This window comes from Dipteris shenzhenensis, chromosome 12 (assembly GCF_047967505.1).
Source record: "Dipteris shenzhenensis isolate YYH24624 ecotype China chromosome 12, Dip_SZ_1.0, whole genome shotgun sequence".
Taxonomy (NCBI): Eukaryota; Viridiplantae; Streptophyta; class Polypodiopsida; order Gleicheniales; family Dipteridaceae; genus Dipteris; species Dipteris shenzhenensis.
Window position 1 is genome coordinate 9,207,808 of NC_141607.1, and position 20,298 is coordinate 9,228,105.

Genomic DNA, 20,298 nt, shown 5'->3' on the forward strand with positions numbered 1-20,298 from the left:
ACATTCTGAATTGCAGCAGTGGGAGTGGATATTGTAAGTGCATGATCGGGTTTTTTCTCATAAATGTCAAGTTGAAAAAGACCACGGAATAGAGTGCCATCCTCCTCTATTGAGAGAGGACACTGAAAGTAAATTCTTCTTAATGCACATAAAGGACATTAGAAATTCTGAACTTTGTGCCGTCTGTGGTTGTAAGCTCAATCTCACCCACACCACAAACTGAATAAGAAGAATTGTTGGCACATGTCATCCTTTTTCTAACGGGTGGTGAATGCAGAGAGGCAAAAAGACAATTTCTGGAAGTGTTGTGCTGTTGGCACATGTCACCCTTTTTCTAATGGGTGGTGAATGCAGAGAGGCAAAAAGACACTTCCTGGAATTGATGTGCTGGAGGCACCACTATCAAAATACCCTGTGTTCAGTGTCTCATTGACATTAAAAGCGGATGCATCCTCTGAAAGGTCATAGCTGCAAGTCAAGAAAGCATAAGAGTCATCCTCAGATGTGGCTGTAGTATCCAGAGCAGCCACCTGAAAATCAGAAATGCAAGTCAGAAAGGCATAGTCTTCTTCCACTAAGTTGGCTGAAGCATCACCACGATCATGTGCATGAGGAGCTGAATCTGAGACAGCCCTGCTTGAATCCTTTTTCTTTTCCTTGGCAATTCTTTTCTTGCATTCTCAGCCTTTTGAGAAGGCTATCCAAAGTCAGCTTTATGCTAATGTGTAGGCTGATTTGCATGCTGCTTATGCTGCCCCTTCCCTTTGGGCTTGAATTTCTAAAGCATGGCATGCTCACTAGCCCGTGAAGCCATGTTCTTCCTGGTTTTCTCTTCTTGCAACAACAGAATCCTATCAGCTCGTGAAAAGTGAGAGTGTTGCCACCCCGCTCAATAACAAATTCAGCGAGGTGTGAAATCCGAGATATGACTCAGGAAGAGAATTCAGAGTAGTGGTTATTATCTCTGAATCAGGAATAATCTCATTTATATTCAACAATTGCTCTCTCAAGTCCTGAAGCTTGGTGAGGTGATCAGACATTGAGTCACCCTCATCCATGTGAGTATGTGATAACTCTCTCTTCAGGAAAGAGACCCTGGCATCATTGCGGGCTGCAAACATACTCTCCAAAATATCCCATGCTGCCTTTGAGGTCCTGCATGACCGAATGTGCGGGATAATAAACCTTTTGACAAAAAGAGAGATTACTGAAAGTGCTTGTGCATCACGTGAATCCCACCTTTTTTGTTCTTGTGTGGGAGGCACAACTGCAGCAGCCACTGCACCTAGCACTTGTCTTGCACCCTGAGCTTGTCCTCTACACCTTCCTCCTCCTTGTTGGGAAGGAGTGGCAAGTGCCACATTCTCTGGTCTTGTGTCATCCCCATTCACATAGTCCCATAAGTTTTTGGCAACTAACAGATTGCAAACCGGAAAACTCCTAAGGAGTAGTTGGCTCCATCCAACTTATCCTCTTGTGTGAGGAGGCCAAATACTTAATTGGGATTGTTCTGAGCCATAACTGCCAAAGAAAATAAAATGCAGCAAATGTGACAAGAAATATCCCTTGGATTTCAGATGCACAACCCAAATCTGCAAAAAATCTGTCCACAATGACAGCTTTCTGTCATAGCCAATCAAAGTCTCAAAGTGCAACTAGAGTGTCCTACAAAAGCCCAAAATGTGCCAACATAACACTGCAAAAATGGCAATTGTCTGCAATGTCACTCAATCTGAGTCCAAAACTGCCTGCAAAGATGCCAAACAGCTTCTATACAGCAAAACTGCATCCGAATGCCAAAAGCCCCAAATTCTTGCAAGAAATTGCAACTGAAAGAGGGCGAATTGACCGAAAGCCCCAAATTTTGCAATTGTCTGCAAAAGGTCAAATTTTCTGTGCAAAAATTGGAAGCAAAACCAAAAGCCCCAATTGCAATGTGCAACTGTCACCTACAAATGTCACCTGCAAATGTAACTTGCAAATGGCACGAAAATTGAGAGCACCTAACTGCGAGCAGAGACTGAATGGGGTAGCTGCAGGCATGGAGTTCGAGGAATGCAAAAGCTGAACGTGGTAAGACAGTCCGTACAGTACGGACTGCACGGCTGTATGGTACAGACTCGATGGTTGTACGGACAAGTATAACACAAGCTATGCGACGCACTTGTACAAACAACGATGAGCAGACAATACAGGTTCCCTACCCCGTTGTACGGACATCGATGTTGCTGGGGACGGGCGCGCTGTTCAACAATGGCAGACTGTACGGACGACGATGGAAGTTGTACGGATGGCGACACGAGCTATATGGTACGGAACCTTACTGTTGTACGAATGAAGACAACGTGGGCTGTATAGCGCGAGAGTTGGTTACAAGAGCTGGTCTGGGAGTAGGTACGAGATGCATGAGCTAACGTTGCTTTGATACCAAATGAAGGAAATGCAGGAAGCAAGGGAGCTGGAGCAAAATGTAAGTTGAATAGAGTGAGAGAGTGCAACTTACAAAGGAGAGAAGGTTTTGTCTAAGTGAAAAAACCTTATCCTAACCACTAACTGTAGTTAGGGATCCTAACTGTGGTTTAGGGGGGGGGGACTCCAAAGAGGGAATAGTGCCCCTAACTCACTTATTACATTACATTGGTCAGTGCCTAGAATATGGCAATAATTCTAACAACTTCCATGTTGCTTTCTTTCCAGCGAGTTCCCCGTTTGTTTACAGATCTTTCTCTTTTGGATTGGAGATTTGATTGAGGCATTTTAGGTTATCCTTCATTCTTCGTTGCAGGTCTCACAACTAAGAAAGCCTATCATCTCCTTCTACCACATCCATGGATTCATGAGTGGGGTCACTTTATGTGGCATCTTGACAAACCACTTGCTCGGTGGAAGGTTTGTCTTGGCCGTATTTGGAACAGTAAGCTCCCGCTTAGACAACGGATTTTCTTATGGCGATGTTTGGTTGGTGCTTTGCGAGTGGGTTCTTTCTTGGCTGCAAGGTGCATTATGTCTTCGCATTGTCCATCTTGTTCGCATCTGAGGGAGACGGTCCCTCATCTTTTTTGGACTCCTGTGACTTTCTTCCCAGATTGGGGACTTATCTCCGTGCCCATTTTCCTCGTATTGCTTTTGGCTGGAAGTTTTGGTTGTTTGGGAGGTATACCAACCCCTGACTACAATCTGTTTTTCAGTTGGTGTCAGTATTGGGCTTTATATTCATTATATCATGCACGTACTTCTTGGCTCTATGGACATTCTAATGTGGATGTTTACCATTTTTCCTGTTTCTCCTAGTAGTAGTTGCCCCACATTGAGACATCTATGAATGTAAATGCTTTTTAATGCAAAATTTCCACCAAAGAAACAAGTAGGTGTGTGTGTGTGTGCGCGCGCCATTGCTTCTCCTACTCGTGTTTTTCTTCAGCGGAAGCATGGTGGTTTGTTTGCCTCGCCTTCAATTAAATCGGCAAAGCTGGATATTTCCGAGATGGCCCTTCTTCTTTCCCCCAGTTGGATCTTCTTCGCCAATTGTGCTCTGCCTCTGTCACAGAAGTTCCATCATCGGGTTCCCCGCTTGCTTTTCTGGTACAACGGGGGATCACTGTGGAGGATATTGTCTTTATGTCGCCACCTGGAGGCGTGTAAATTCATATTTGCCTCCTTTGGCTTTTGGTTCCTTGTTATCCCCATTCCCTGTCTCTTCTAGACAGGTGTTCCTTTTGTACTTTTTCTTTTTTGTACTTCATGGTGGGTTTTCACCTCTTTTGGAGGTTTGCCACGCAGTAATATGAAGTATTACAAAAAAAAAAAGTGTGTGTGTGTGTGTGTGTGAGAGAGAGAGAGAGAGAGAGAGTGTGTGTGTGTTGTGTGTGTGAGAGAGAGGTGTGAGTGAGTGAGTGTCAAGGTGTGGTAGAGATCAGGCGACGGTCGTGAGAGAAGCGGAGAGGAGTGCTCGCTGATCAGCGTCGCTGTCCATACCACGGTACGGCCGTCGTACGGTTTCCGTACGAAGCTAGCGTAAGGATTCTGTTCCATCTTGCACGACAGCTCGTACCTGCAGTCATCCTTCTCAAATTTCGTACAGCTCGTCCGTACTTTCCCGTACAGTTGTTTGAATCTACCGTACACAGTCTGTTTTCCCGTACAGCCTGTCAGCAGTCCCGTACAGTTTGTCAGTTCTTACCTGCAATCTCTCCTTCTGTCCGTACAATTCTGTCAATTTCTTTGTGCCACCGTACAGTGCGTCAGTTCAGCCTCCGTACAGCCTGCCAGCCCTTCTTTGTGCTCAGTCCGATTCTCGTTGTTTGATATCTGTTGAATCCCTTAGCTGCCATGGCAAAACCAAACAAGTACTATGTCAAGAGAGCCCTCTCTCCTGAACCCAAAAGACAATCAAGGGAAACCTCTTCCCCCATAGCTCCTTCTTCTGAAGATGCTTCCTATGTGTTTGATATGCTGAATGATGATTTTCAACAAAGTAGAAGGGAATGGATTCAACCTGCTTCAGAACTCACTTACAAAATGAAGCTGCCATCTCTTGTGCAACCTTTGAAGAAGCTCTCTCAAACTGCAGTTATCATCTTTTTCCTAGGCAAAATTCCCTCTGCTAATGATGTGGGACAATGGGTGAATTCTCTCCTAGGTGGATGCTATGTAGAAGGACTCTATTTTGCCTCCCGAGGATTTTATGAAGTTCATCTTTTGGATGCTTTGACAAAACAAAACATGCTGGAAATGTCTCCTTTATTTTTCGGTCGCCAGATGGTGCATATCATGCCCTGGTCCCCTAATAAGGACTATCAGAACCTCATCAAGCATCATTGCCCCGTATGGGTTGAAGTGGTTGATTTTCCAGATTATATGAGAACAGAGCTTCCAGGTTTAGCTATGACATTGGGACAAGTGATCTGTCCCCCTCGTCCAACAGGTAATAAAAATCGTTTTTGCATCTTATGTGATACTGATAGACCGACCCCTTCCTCTATTGCAGTTGAGATTGAGGGTGTTAATTTGGGCAAGAAATATTTCACTTTAAAATGGGGCATTTTTGCTGGAGCTTGTTTTTCTTGTCACAAATTTGGGCATCTTGCTTCGGAGTGTCCTTCTATCCTTCATCCACCTCCTCCAGCTGCTATTCCTCTGCCATCTAATAAAGGAGGTCAGAAGACATGTGGAAAAGATTGAAGCTAAAGGAGCAAAGCCTTCAGTTCATACAGGGAGCCAGGCCAATTCAGCTCAAAATAAGGATAAAGGCAAAAGCAAGTTAGGAGAAAATATTTCATCATCTCATGAGGGATGGCAGACTGCAAAGAAGACGGTGGCTCTCAAACAAAGACCTCTCCAATCTCGTAATTGGGATGCCTCTGCTCCTTCTCCAGGACAATCTTCTACCTCTTCAAGCAGCGCCATCTCAAAGGCATGGGTCAATGCAGTCAAGAAGGGTCTTTCCCTTTGTGAAGAAGATGATATTATCAGGGAATTGGAAGCTGAGGGTCAGCAAGACCCTGTGGCAATGGCAGAGGCTTGAGGCCTCCCGTTCTTTTGGAGGACCGATCATTCTCTTGTATATATTTTCATGCGTGCTTCTCTTAAATGTTTTTCCTATAATATACAGGGCCTCTACAACCAGAATAAATGGAGGCTTCTTTGTTATTATATAAATACAACTCATCCGGATGTTGTATGTCTGCAAGAGCATAATCAGCATTTTTTTGCTGGCCAGCATGGGTTTTTTTCTGGATATGATATATTTTATTCAGGATCTGAACAATTCTCTGGGCTGTGCATTTTAGCCAGACATGATCTGCAACCCTGGATAGCATATAATGATCTAGGTGGACGATGGATGATTATCCAATGTATGATCAATGGAGAGATTTTTGAAATAGGATCTTTGTATGCCTCTCAAAATTCAGCTTCCAGAGCTCAAATGTGGAACTCCATAAAGCAATATCCTTGGTCCTCTAATGCTCTACTTTGTGGTGATTTCAACATCTCTCCTCACTGGAAGGACAATACCACTCATAAATCACATATGCTGCCCTCTGAAATCCAGCAATGGGAACACATGACATCATTACTTCGATTTGCAGATTTATGGACAGCAACTCATCCTTCAGTGATGGGATTTACATATCATCATGATGCTTTTACAGATTATTGGGCCAGGCTTGATAGATATTATCTCATTCATGCTCAGCAATATGATGAATATACATGTCAGATGTGGACTGATTATTCACAACAATTATCTGATCACACTTTGGCTCACCCTTTCTTTTGGTATGCCTCTGGATGACTTGCAGCTCTCTTCAGTCAGAAATTTACAGGTTAATCAATTATATCTTTCTCATGAAAAATTTCAGCATATGATCAGACTGGCTTGCAGGCCATTGCTATCCCATGCTCAGGAGGATCTGGAATTTGCTTGGATCTCTTTCATACATCGTATTCAAAATGTCATTAAGGAATATGGAAGATGGTACATGGCAGAAACCAGACAGCATATCCAGTGGGCAAAATCATACAAGCAGTATATGGTACAGATTAGTCATCAAAGATCTCGATTTGATTCTGAGCAGCATTTACTGTCTTGTGCTTCCTCCATAATTGATGCCAATGATAAACGCAAGCTGTCCAAATGGCAGATTAGGACCAGAGTTAAACCTATGCTAGATAAGGGCTGTTCCTCTAAATCTTTCTTTCGGAACTTACATGCACACAGACAAAGCCAATCTATCATGAGGGTAAGGAAATCAGATGGTCTTTGGACCCAGTCTCTCTCTCAGCTAGAAAAACAATGTTTGGATCATTTTCAGCTCCTTTTTTTTCAGCCATCTTCTTCTACACCTCAGGTCGCATTTGCTCGTAACAGATTTACTGAGCTTGTTTCTCCCTCTCCCATTGTCTCCCCGCAAAAAGCCTCAATGCTGGAAATGTCCTTTTCAGATGATGAATTGGATGAAGCCCTTAAGCATTTGGGTAAACATAAATCCCCTGGCTGGGATGGTCTGACGGTTGAATTTTTTGAAGCCTTTTGGCCTGAAATGAAGGGTCCAATTCTGCAGTTTATTAATGCAGCATGGCAGCACCAACATCTTCCCTCAGCTTGGAAGCATGGTTTGGTTAAGCTTGTGCCCAAAAAACTTTTTTGTGAGACTATGGATGACTGGAGGCCCATCACTTTGATGCCGGTAATATGCAAACTGATTGCCAAAATTTTGGTACACCGGATAAAGGATATCCTTCATGATGGACTTCATCCAAGGCAATATGGTTTTGTTCCAAGACGGCACATACATGACAATATCTCTAACACTCTTATCGCAATGGAATATGCTAAATATTCAGATCAAGATGTGTTGGTCATGCAGGTGGATGTGGCGAAGGCATTTGATACAGTACAGTGGGATTATGTCTCTCAAATCATGCTAAAACTTGGTTTTGGGCCAAAGCTAGCTAATGTCATATATTGGCTTTATTCAAATTCCACTGCACAATGCTTTATAGGGAAACATTTGTCTGAGTCTTGGACTCTCGAACGTTCAGTTCGACAAGGATGCCCTCTCAATGCCTTGCTTTATGCCATCGCTTCACATCCTTTGCTTCTTTATATGGATCACATGGTTGATACTGGACAGCTAGAGGGGCTTCAGATTTCTGATTCACGACCCTTCATAGCACAGGCCTATGCAGATGATTCATTCTTCATGCTAAAGAACAGTCCATTGGAGATTCGCCTCTTGATGGATACCCTTTTAGATTTTGGGTTGGCAGCTGGTCTTAAAATTAATTTTCAGAAATCAAAACTCTTGCCTCTCAAGCATCGTCATTGGCATGCTATTCTGTGGCCAGGCCAGATTATTCAACCGGAAAATATAGTAAGACATTTGGGCTATCCTATTGGCTGGAAAATCAGCAATAAGCAACAAATGTCGTGGGTGTTCAACAAAATTCAGGACAAATTAGAATATTGGAAGATCTCCACTTGGCCTCTGCATGTACGGCTTCGAATTGTCCAGTCTATTGTTCTAGCTTATGTCCAGTTCTACCTTCCTCTATTACATTGGTCATCTCGAGATCTCACATCTTTTATGTCTCAAGCCATGGAGATTTTTTGGAAAACTAAGCTTCATAAAAAAGCTTTACGGTTGCTCAAAATGGACTTGCTTTGCTCACCCAGAATGCATGGTGGTTTGAATATAATAAACATCAAATATCATGTGTTGGCAAGAAAGATCACTATGCTCAAGACATTCTTTCAACAAGAGCAGCCTTGGTCTATTATGCTAGCAATTTTGTGTGGTCAAATGCGCACACATGCTTATGGACATTGGCTAGTAGATCCATCAGAAGTAGTACTTGGAAAATTTCAAGGTAAAATCCCTGGTTGTCCATTTTCTAATTCCTTGATTTAGGATTGGAAGCAAGTACTCTCTCACATCAAATGGTCTCCTCATCCTGCTTCTCTAGCATCTTCACTCAGATTGGAGAGTATTCATTGGAGTGCTGTGTTTTCCTCTCCCCTTGCTGTTCAACAACCCATCAGAGCTTACAATCTTATGAAAATGGGTATCCGGTTCATTGATGACGTTGTAGATATGCAAGGAAATATTCTCCCTTTTCCAGTAGCATGTCGACAATACAACCTGGCAATGCATCATAGACCTCTTTGGAAAGCTATTGCTGATCTCCTACTTCCTCTGGTTCCGATTCCGACATTGAATGGCAGTGACAGGCTTCAAGATTGGCACCTTCAGCCTTCAAGTCCAAGCATTTCCTCTAAGCCTTTGCAGTTATTGACTTCTATACAAGCTTATCGATTGATATTACCTCCTCCTTGGATTGCCCATCATGCTAATTCTCTATGGCATGTGAACAAATCATTAGCCTGGTGGAAAGGAAGATTGCAAATGATATGGAAGTTGAAAATGCCATTGAAGCAACGACTATTCCTATGGAGATGTATTGTTGGTATTCTTCCAGTGGGAGTGAAATTGGCTAAACGACGGATAGCTTCACCTCTCTGTCCAAGATGTCACCTTGCATCGGAGAGTATTCCGCATTTATTGTGGTTTTGTTCATATTCCAGAGACCTTCTAGATAGAATCTCCTATTTTTTATCTCTCAGATTTCCAGCACACAGGTTCTACAGGTTTTTCTGGATGTATGGCAAACTATCAGCTTCTTTGTCACAGTATTCTCTCTTCTTCCACTGGATCAGATACTGGGCCTTATGGACCCTCTGGCTGCAACGCAATCAAGCATTTCTGAATTCTCCCCTTCAGCATCCTTATGAGTTTTTCAGAGCCTCATTAAGGCAGTCATTATATGATGCCTTACATGAGGAAGATTTGGATGTTTCTTGTATTCAACTTTTCTTTTATTGTTTCTGATGGATAGGGCTGTAGCTCTATTTTGAGCACTGCCTGGATGTAAATGAATGTTTCATAATATAAGTATCTCGGTTGTGAGAGAGAGAGGATGCAAGGTGCTTTACTAATCTCCATTGTGGTTCCAGATTTTGAACAAGAAGCAAATAATGCTGAGCGAGCAGCAAAGTTTTTTGAGAAAAATAACGCAGTCTCAATTCCTCGAATATTTTGGGTATAAAAAGCTCTCATATTGGAGATGCACAATAGATTTGTCACATTTGCATAAAAGGAACAATATTTAAAAAAAAAAAGAAAAAATCTTGTAACACGAATTATTGGTCTAAGTAAACTATGAGAAAGTTATTTGTATTGAAACATTATCTTTGTTTTTATTGTTTTTCCGGGCTGCAGGATTTAACGTCACACCGAGTTTTGACAATGGAGTTCATGCATGGCTACAAGGTTTATTGTACTTGCAATGGTCTCTAAACTTCCATGCTATTTACATTGTACAAAGAAGACCTTTTTGGACTTATTTATTCAAATTTCTAGAATTTAGTTTTGATTGAAATGCATCATCTCCTTATATCCCCCCCCCCCCCCCAAAAAAAAAAAAAAAACCTCCCTTTTTATTCTAAGTAGCTTGATTGCACAAAAGTAAGGGTATGGCCCGATCAGCCTAAGGAAAAACTAATCAACCAATTCAATAGCTGCACAGGTCTTGACCTTGATGTTCAAAAGCAACTTTTGGGAAATGTAAATGCAAATAATGTAGAAAAATAAACAAGCTAATTGGAAAGAGACAACTAGTAGTGCCGAATCACGTTTTGAGCAATGATGGCAAACATAAACTCATGACAGTCTTGGGAAAAGGCTCTTGTCGATCATGGGATTCTTTGGAGGCACTGTAAGAGCTGTCCCCAACAGCCATTAATCTATTAGCGAGATAATGGAGGCTAGGGAATGTGGTCCTTAGACGCCGCGGATCCAAGTGACCATCTTTTTTAACAACTGTGCGGAGGTAACTTCTCAAGGCGCTATTCACAATGAAGAGTGGTCCCTTCTTGAGTAAGTCATGCAATTGCTCTCTGAGAAGCATTCAGTGAAACATATTGTAGTGCACCTGCAAAAGGGAAAAAAGAGCATTGTCAACGGAATATTAGCAATGGCTGAATATTGACGATCTAAACACACAAGAAGTCAAAAATGAAGAACCTGCAACAAAGGTACATCTAGAGAATAGAGGCTATAGGAGAATAGATGCCTGGAATTGTAAAATTGTATGTCCAATCTGCTCCATTTGCAAAATTGTCAGACACAGCTGCTTTAAACTGTAAAATCATCAAGCATGTGCGCTAGAATCTACAAATTTTCTACATAAAACTTGAGGAAATTCACACGTGTGTGAATTTAACTGTTATTTCACCAATCGACGCAGCCCGCTGCTCCAATTTCACAGGTGTGATTTTTCATATGGCAGATGTGTGAGAAAGGTTGAGAGCAACAGTGAGAGCAAGAAACGGGAGAGAGAGAGAGCTGAAAGCTTAGTTGCAATAGAATGAGAGTAAGAGTGATACAACTGAAGGAGTGAGATAAGGTTTTGTCCTAGTGACAAAACCTTAGTAGTCACTAGCCATAGTTAGTGGACTAATTGCGGTTAGGGGGAAAAACCTCTTAAAGAGGGAAAAGTGCCCCTAACTAGCTTATTAAATTACATTGGTCACTGCTGAATTATATCTATAATTCTAACACCCCCTTGCAGTGCTAATGTCATGTACAAGGATGATTAATCACCAAATGGATATAAGTTCAGGGCACTGCGAAATGCCTCAAACTTTTCACGTGGAAGTGCTTTGGTGAAAATATCTGCAACATTGTCATGTGTGGACACAAAGATCATACTGATCTCTCCTGCATGCAACTTCTCTCTGACGTAGTGATAGTGAACCTCAATGTGCTTCGTGCGAGCATGAAACACTGGATTCTTTGCCACTGCAATGGCACTCTAACTATCAGTGAGAATTGGAGAAGGACCCTTCAATGACAGATGAAGATCAGCAAATAGACGACACAGCCAGACACATTCAGCTGTTGCTGTGAAAGCTGCCCTATACTCAGCTTCACATGATGAGGTAGCCACTGTAGATTGTTTCTTGCTCAGCTAGGAAATGCAAGCTTTACCCAAAAAGAAACAATTGCCACTAGTGGACTGCCTAGTGTCATAATCACCAGCCCAATCTGCCTAGTGTCACCCCCCTTGGGAAATAACAAGCCAAAAGACTTCGTGCCCTGCAAATAACGGAAGATGCACTTAACTGCCTGCCAATGCATAGTTTTTGGGCTGTGCATATACCTGCTCACCTGAGATACTGCAAACTGAATATCAGGTCTAGTTTTGCAGAGATAAATGAGGCATCCAACAGCCTGACTGTAAAATGTGGCATCTACTCATTCTCTTGCGTCATGCATTGTGAGTTTCAGCCCCGGCTCCATGGGAGTGGCTATGGGCTTACAATCATGCATGTTAAATCTGTCCAAGAGTTTCTGCACATACTTGGACTGAGACATAACAGTGCCACGTCTCTCTTGAGAGAATTGGATCCCCAAATAAAAGTGAAGCAGCCCCAAATCAGACATGTCAAAGTTGGTCTGTAAAACAGCTTTGAAATCTGCAATATTATCTTCATTGGACCGTGTGAGCAGTAAGTCATCGACATAAAGAATGATGACTAAAATTCCCCCCCCATCCTTCTTGATGTAGAGGGTGCTCTGAGTAGGACTATTGTGCAGCCCCTTGTTGGTAAAAAAGGCATGAATCTTGGCATACCATGCATGAGGGGCCTGTTTCAGCCCATACAAAGCTTTATTTAGCTTGCATACATGAAGTGCATTTTCTGAAATTTCAAAGCCTGGAGGTTGTTTGACATAAACCTCTTCCAACAAGTCTCCATTTAGGAAGGCTGTTTTAATGTCCAACTGATGAACATTCCACTCAAAATGTGCAGCCATTGCAATAAGAGATCGGATGGTGGTCATCCGGGATGTAGGAGCAAAAGTCTCCTCATAATCTATGCCCTTTTTCTGAGCATAGCCTTTGGCAACCAGCCTTGCCTTGTATCTGTCAATGGAGCCATCTGGCTTCCGTTTCACCTTGAAAACCCATCGTGTACCAATGGCATGTTTACCTGGTGGCAAGTCTACGACATCCCAAGTCTGATTATGGACTGCAATTCATCGTGCATGGCATTCATCCAATGCACATTGTCCTTTGCTTCTTCGAATGTTGCAGGCTCCTCCTCATCGAGAAGAGTACCTGCATATGCTGATTCCACTGAATTAGCACCTTCCATGTGCCTTACTGCACTGCGAGTCCTGCCAGGTAATAGAGCATCAATATTACTCTCCCTGAGAGTCTGTAACAGCCAATTTGGGACTGTTTTTGCTGCATGTATGTCTGCAATTTCTTGCTGAACCACCTGTTCCACTACCTGTGGAGGTGGCAAGACATCCTGTGGCTGAACTGGAGCATTGGGAGGTGGCTGTAAATTCTGATTTGCATCAGAAATATCAGTAGGGGAACCCAACGCAATGGGTAGTAACCCCTCAAAAACATCATCTGAAGAAGAAGGCATATGAAATTCAGCCCGAGTGTGAGCTGAATTTTCTGCAGATATCACATCTCTACTGACAATGATCTTGCGTGTAGCAAGATTGTAGAGACGGTACCCCTTGCTTTCTGCACTGTACCCAACAAATATGCACTTAATTGCCTTATCTGACAACTTATGCCGAAATTCAACTGGCACATGAGCATATGCAAGGCATCCAAAGACACGGAAATGATCCACTGAAGGCTTTCTCCCATTCCAGACTTCATATGGAGTTTTTATTTTCAAAGCCCTAGTGGGAGACCGATTTAAGATGTAGTTGGCACACATTAGACCTTCAAGCCAGAATTTGTGAGGCATGTGTTTGCTTTTCAGCATACATGTGTCCATCTCCATAAGAGTTCTATTTTTCCTCTCAGCTTTGCCATTTTGCTGAGGGGTTTGCCTCATTGTGAGCTGATGCACAATACCCTTGCCTTTCAGAAAAGCATCAAAATCTGCAGACAAGTATTCCTCACCTCTATCTGTGCGCAATGTCTGTATCTTGAGTCCAGATTCATTTTCAACCATGGCTGAAAAGTGTTTAAATACCATGAACACTTCTGATTTGCGCTTCAGCCCAAAGACCCAAGTGAAATTGGAGTAATCATCAATAAAAGTAACAAAGTAGAGATGACCACCCAATGATGGAGTCCTCATGGGACCACAGACATCACTGTGTATAAGCTGTAATTTTCGGACAGCTTTAATTGAACCATCCTTTTTGAAGGGGAATCTGTGCATCTTGCCTAAAATGCACCCTTCACAGGCATGTGGAGGAGGTATCTCAAGAGGTGGCAATGCATCAACCATAGAGTGCTTCTGAAGTGTCATCAAGCTGTTGTAATGCATGTGGCCATATCTGGCATGCCATAATTATGCATTCTGCATGGCAGCAGTAGGAGTAGAAACTGCAAGAGCATGGGCTGCTCTTTTCTAAAAAAGATCAAGCTGAAAAAGCCCACGCAGCAGAGTATCAGATAATCTCAAGGCATAATCATTTTCTCTGTCTCGAACAGCACATTTGTCATCCTAAAAAATGACCTGAAATCCAGCCCTGTTAAGAGTGGACACTGAAAGGAGATTCTTGGTGATACCAGGCACATACAAGACATCTGAAAGTCTAAAAACTGAGCCATCAATGGCGGTAAGCTCAACTTCTCCTGTACCATGAACTGAATATGACGAGTTGTTGGCACAAGTGACTTTCTTACCAACGGGAGGTGGATGCAAGGAAGTGAAGAGACACTTCCTAGAAGTGATATGCTTGGAGGCACCGCTATCAAAATACCATGTATTCAGTGTTTCATTGACACTGAAAGCTGATGCATCCGTGGAAGGATCATAACTGCAAGTCAAAAAGGCATATGTATCATCATTACAAGTGGTTGTACTATCCCGAGCATCTGGAGCAGCCAGCCTAGAATCTGAAATGCAAGATAAAAAGGCATAATCCTGTCCAACAAAGTTGGCTGCAGCATCCCCACTGTCAGATGTATGAGGAGCTGAATCTGAAACAGCCATACCGGAGCTGTTTTTCTTCTCTTTTGCAAGCCTTTTCCTGCATTCTGCAATGTGATGACCTGGCTTTTTGCAGTAATGACAAAAACCCTTCTTCTTGGGCTTACTTGCATCATTCTTAGCCTTTTGTGAAGGCTGTCCTGACCCACTGGAAGGCTGATTTACTGATGTCTTTGCGTGTCCCTTTCCTTTTGACTTGAACTTTGAGAGCATAGCTTGTTCACCTGCACGTGAAGCCAAGTTTTTCCTGGTCTGCTCTTCCTGAAGCATAAGCCCTATCAACTCATGAAAAGTGAGAGGATTTGCACCCCCCCTCAATGATAAGTTCAGCGAGGTATGAAAGCTGAGATAAGTCTCAGGAAGAGAATTCTGAGTGGTGGTAATCATCTCTGAATCAGGAATAATCTCATCAATGTTCAATAATTGCTCTCTGAGATCCCGTAGCTTTGTGAGGTGGACTGACACGGGGTCACCCTCTTCCATATGTGTATTACTTAACTCTCTTTTCAAGAAAGATACCATTGCATCATTCCGGGCTGCATACATTCTTTCTAAGATATCCCACGCTGCCTTCGAGGTCTTACGCGACCGGATATGCGGAATGATAAATCTTTTCACTGAAAGAGAGATGCATAACAAAGCTAAGGCATCCCTTGAATCCCATCTCTTTTGTTTTGGAGTGGTGGCTACAGCTGCACCAACAACTTAACCTGTAGCTGCACCCTATGCACGACCTCTTCCTCCTCCTTGCTGGGGAGGGGTATTAGGTGCCATACCTGCTGGTCGAATCTCACCCCCATTCACATAATCCCATAAATTGCGAGAAATCAGAATATTGCGTACCATAAAACTCCATAGGGAGTAGTTGGTACCATCCAACTTGTCTTCCTGTGAAAGACCACCGAACTGGAAATCATTCTGATTTTGCTAGGCCATATCTGAGAAAGAGATTTTAGCAGATACAAAACTGAATTTCCTTACTGGGAATGAAATGCACAACTCCCAAAAAACACAGCCAAGCACTGGCTATATATGCAACTCAGATTTCTGCACTTGCACTGTCAGAAATCTGTCCAAGCATCAAAACTCTCCCAAAATCTGCCAAAAGTGTTGCAAAACACTTACAGAAAGGCAGTGTGAACTGAAATCTCCAAAATTGCTCTCCCAACACAAAAGCCCCAAAATAGGCCAGAAATTGCAACCAGAAAGAGGCAAATTGATCAAAAGCCTCAAATGTTGCAAGAATTGTGCTCTGTCTGCAAAAGCCCCAAATTTCATTGCAAAATTGCAGTGTAATCACAAAATCCCCAAATTTCTGCAATAAATTGTACTGCAAAACTGAAAGCCCCAAATTTCGAGCTTGAAATTGCAACCAGAAAGGGGCAAAAGCACAGAAAGCCCCAAATTTTGCAATTTCAGCACAAAGCCCCAAATTTTTGGGCTAAACCTCTGAATCTACCTACAATGTCTGCTTCACAAGCAACTACGAACCCGAAAATACCCAAATGACTGCAAAAGAACCTTGCAAGTAGAACCCTGCTCAAAAGTCCTGCATAAATGCGAATTTCCAAGCCCACCTTCAAACTGTACGGTAGTTTGTACGGAAATGTACGGAAGATGCTTGAAACTAACTGCAGGTGTACGACTGCAGGTGTACGGCGCCACACGTGTGGTACGGTTGAGGATGTACGGCTGGCGACAACGACGAAGTGTACGGCTTGTACGGCTCTGTTGTACGGTGCAGTGCGGATGTGCGGATTGTGGAGCTCGAGCAGATCTGTACGGTCGAAACAACGTACGGAGCGTTGGTACGGACGGTGCTCAGATCTGGTACGGCGAAGGTATGTACGGATCTGCAGCATCGTTCTAGAAGAAAAAAAGATCACCCATAGCAGTGACATATGAGCTGATAGAGCTAGCGACCATAGATTGGCATGCAACATCCTATTTGCCAGCTCATCACTGGCACATGGAAAAAGATAGCACATTAGTATCCAGTCAAAAGGATGCCTAATGAGCACTTTTGCATGCCCCATCATCACTCTGAGCTATCTATGCACACATGTGGGCCATGGCCGCTATACACATGATATGTCATGGCACATGATCCGCATGCCATCATCTTTTTCGTGTGTTATATATTTGTAATTGCAAATTCATCGGTAAGTAAGACCCATCTTGCCGCAGGTGGATAGGCTAGTTTAAAGCCAATCTTGTCTAGTTTTGGCATTTGGCCAAAAGTGCCTAGTCAGCACTTTTTATTACTTTGATTATAGGTGTTGTTACTATGGGTCACTATTGAAAGTGACATCTTTCTAGGCTAACAAAGGTTGCCATGGCTTGCCCTATTTGCATCTATGACATTAGAAGTGAGGGCGGTCAAAGATGTTGGTATGCCCATACATGCAGATGGTTTGAAAGCCTGGGACTCCACATGATAATTGCCCCCCTTTCAGTATGGCCTTGGATCCCCTCTATTCCGCTCACTTATCACGAGACTAACCTAGTAATTCGCGAGGATCTCATAGACCTAGCGAGCTTCCTATGAAGATCAACTTCTATTATTGAAGTACATGGGATTCAGTTCCTCATGACCATATGTGGTCCGTATCTCTCTCGTTCAAATCGATTTGATGCTCATGAGAATAAATGAACTTATGTACATTTATGTGTGCACACAAGTCACTTGAAATGCATGCCTTTCTTACAGTAGTCATTTCAAATCAACCTCGTGGTGGGTTAGAAACACACTCACCTCCACCGTGGTGGACAAATCAAGCACATGTTTGATTTTATGCTATTGCATATCAATCAAGGTACATTCATGGTACAGCATGTCCAACCATCCATATTCCCTATCACTGCCTACCATTGCTTAATCTTGAAGAGAGAGAATGGCTTTTATACCTGTTTGTTTGCCCTCTGGGAGAAGGAAAATCTGGATGGCTGAGGTGCTTCCGTTTGAGCCCCGCTGGCCAGACAAAAAGGTCACCTTTTTGCACCGCCTGCTGGTGCAATGAAAGGGGGAAGGAGGAAGGGGGGAGGGGGAAGGAGAACCCTCAAGGGCTCAAAAAGGCGCAACATAGATGGCTTCAGAAAAGGGGAAAAGGGTAGCGGATCTAAAAGGTCTACTCACAGCCAAGAAGGGGTAAGTGCCAGCTCTAAGGATGGTTAAAAGGAGCAAGGGGACGGTGGGACGAACACTAAAGGGAAGGGTTGGAAGGAGGGGTAGCAAAGCAGCAGAAATGGAGGCTTGGGCTGCTGAGGCGGCGCAAAGGGCCAAGGAGGCCCTGTTGGCCTGCATGATTTTCTTAGCTCCAAGATGTGAGGAGAGACGGAAAAATGAAAGAGTGCAGCTTGTGGAGGGAAAGACAGCAGGGGGGTTACCCTGTATTGAGAAAACTTTTGGGATAGAGGGCTTGATTCAGTTCTTGGTTTGTGCTGTTGTATACAGATTGATGATGTCAAAAGTCTTCAACAAGCTGGTATCAATCCACATAAGGTAAGGTGAAATGTATTTATTTCATGCTTTGTACGGTGCAACATCAGTAAGGATCTCAGTTTTGTGTGCGAAAGGGCATAATGTAGTGCAAACCTTTATTTATAAGCGTTTTTTTATGTGAGCAGCAGTAGGCCCTCGTGATTTGAGGGGTTATAGCTTAAGGTTTGCTAACATTTCAGGTGGCACAACTGTTGGTAGAAGTGTTTGCTCAAATGATTTTTTGTCATGGGTATGTCCATGGAGATCCGCATCCTGGAAACATCCTAATCCGTTGTGGAAGCAGCAGACATGGGAAGCAGTTTGATCTGGGTACTGTGAATATAAATGCTTGCTGAAACAGAACAGACCTTCATTTTGCGATCTTGTTGAGGAGGGCATAGCAAGCTGATCATGTGATAGGCGTCTTAGATTTCCCTGATTTGGTTAATTTAATGTGCAGTGCTACTAGATCATGGGCTATACAGAGAGTTGGATGAAGAATTTAGGTCAGACTTCTGTCACCTTTGGAAGGCTCTGGTCCTTCTGGATCCTGTTGAAACACGAAAAATTGGGGAGCGCCTTGTTGCAGGCAAGTATTTCAAATACTTGCCCGTGATATTTACTGGACGCACCTTGGACAGGTATCACTTATCTGCCAAAAGGCATTTCCAAAGTATTCTAAGCACCCTACAAAATCTTGCTACTATTTGTACTTCACAATGCTCCTGGAATCGTTATGCAGTACTTCTGGGTTGGGGCAAGGCATGACAGTTGAAGAAAGGATGCAACTTAGGGATGAGGTACGAACATTGACGTTTGGGGATGTTTCTCAATTCATGGAGAGCCTACCACGTGACCTCCTCATTGTACTTCGAACAGAGTAAGAACATAATCTTTGTGTAACAAATAATATGCTTTCTAAGGACGTTTTGAGTGTTCTCTAGAACATCTTTCATACTCTGTCTTTGTGGCATGTTATAGTGGATTGGTGAGATCCATTATCAGCAAACTGGGTGCACAGCCTCGTATGCGTTTATTCATCAATGCAAAATATGCTGTCTTAGGGCTTTCAAATAACAAAACCAGGACGAGAGGTACCTCCTCCACCATTTGTCTGTTCATGAAAGAAATATGAAATTGATAAGTGGTTCTAGTGATGTCTCTTAATGCCCCTAGCTTCGTGGTTGATGAATGGATGATGATCACTTGTTATCTCTAGTAGGATGAGGCATTGATTCAATCACATCGGTTTAAGATCACTCTCATGTGCTATAATATTCTGGATTAAAATACAAAGAACTTGTAATGTGACACTTGCATGTTGACAAATTTTTTATTATATCAATATGATCTATATTGGGGTCCAGCAATGGAGCACGTATCCCTGTGTTTTTTCTTCTTCTTCTTTTTCAAGAAATGAACTTCCATTAAGTAAAAAAGATCCTGCAAAAGCCTGATACAAAATCATGAGGAAAGGAAATGAGGCTGTTGTAGCCAATCTGGAGAGTGGAAGTGCCATGAAGTCTATGTGGCTGTAAATGTGAAGAATAGACAATGATCCCACTTTCTCATGAAGAAATCCTTCCTAGCCATTGTGGAACATGAAGAGCGGGAATGGCCTCCATTATGGTGAAAGAAAACAGGCACATGGAGACCTGCTAGACTGCAGCACCCTCCAAGTTGCACAGGTGGGCATAGATGCACCCACACACAATGGAATTTCTGCAGACTGAAATGCGAATCCTGGCTAATTGAGGAGGCGAGGAGGGAGAAGCCTTCAGGTTCCTTCGCTTAGAAGCCAGGGCTTTAGCCCCCTTCTATGTGGCACATTGACACAGTATGCCAAATTAGAATGCATCAAAGACATGCACTAGATGCAATACTTGCATCTGAGTGACTGCCCTAGAGTGAGTGAGATGGTGAGTGAATATTTGTGTGACAAGATCCAGGAGACACTGCTGACGAGTCGCCTCTACCTTTGAGCTGCAACCCCCCCTCTCTGAGCTCTTCTTCTCCAACTACCCTGCCGGTGCGAAGGCCACACGCTGCCAGGTCTCCTTGGGGGCGCGCTTCCCGCGACCCCCCCCTCGTCTTTTGTAGTTGCCACAGCCCGCCGTAAGGGCTGTGGTGGCTGCTCAGGCCACTGTCCTGGTGAGCAGCCGTATGCTGCTCCACCCCGTGGTCGTCAGCTCCAGGTCTAGCCCTCGGTTCAAGGCTCCAGCTCACTCCGGCCGTGATCCCCTGCTCGCAGCTAGGCGCGTCTCTGAGCATCAAGGCT

The 20,298-nt window shown here is 43.3% G+C and overlaps 1 protein-coding gene across 3 annotated transcripts in view; it reads left to right on the plus strand.

The window, feature by feature from the left end:
* The window catches only part of LOC147895776 (Protein kinase superfamily protein), a 151,092-nt gene that overhangs the window by 101,084 nt on the left and 29,710 nt on the right, over window positions 1-20,298 (plus strand). For all 3 annotated transcript variants that reach the window (XR_015541886.1, XM_087382522.1, XM_087382521.1), the window contains exons 8-14: window positions 9,518-9,603; window positions 9,783-9,833; window positions 17,994-18,041; window positions 18,221-18,350; window positions 18,481-18,661; window positions 18,763-18,900; window positions 19,002-19,114. Coding sequence is in view for 2 of the 3 variants with exons in the window: in XM_087382522.1 (XP_087238648.1) it covers window positions 9,518-9,603; window positions 9,783-9,833; window positions 17,994-18,041; window positions 18,221-18,350; window positions 18,481-18,661; window positions 18,763-18,900; window positions 19,002-19,114 (747 nt within the window). In the remaining variant the exon portion in view is untranslated. The remainder of the gene's footprint in view (window positions 1-9,517; window positions 9,604-9,782; window positions 9,834-17,993; window positions 18,042-18,220; window positions 18,351-18,480; window positions 18,662-18,762; window positions 18,901-19,001; window positions 19,115-20,298) is intronic.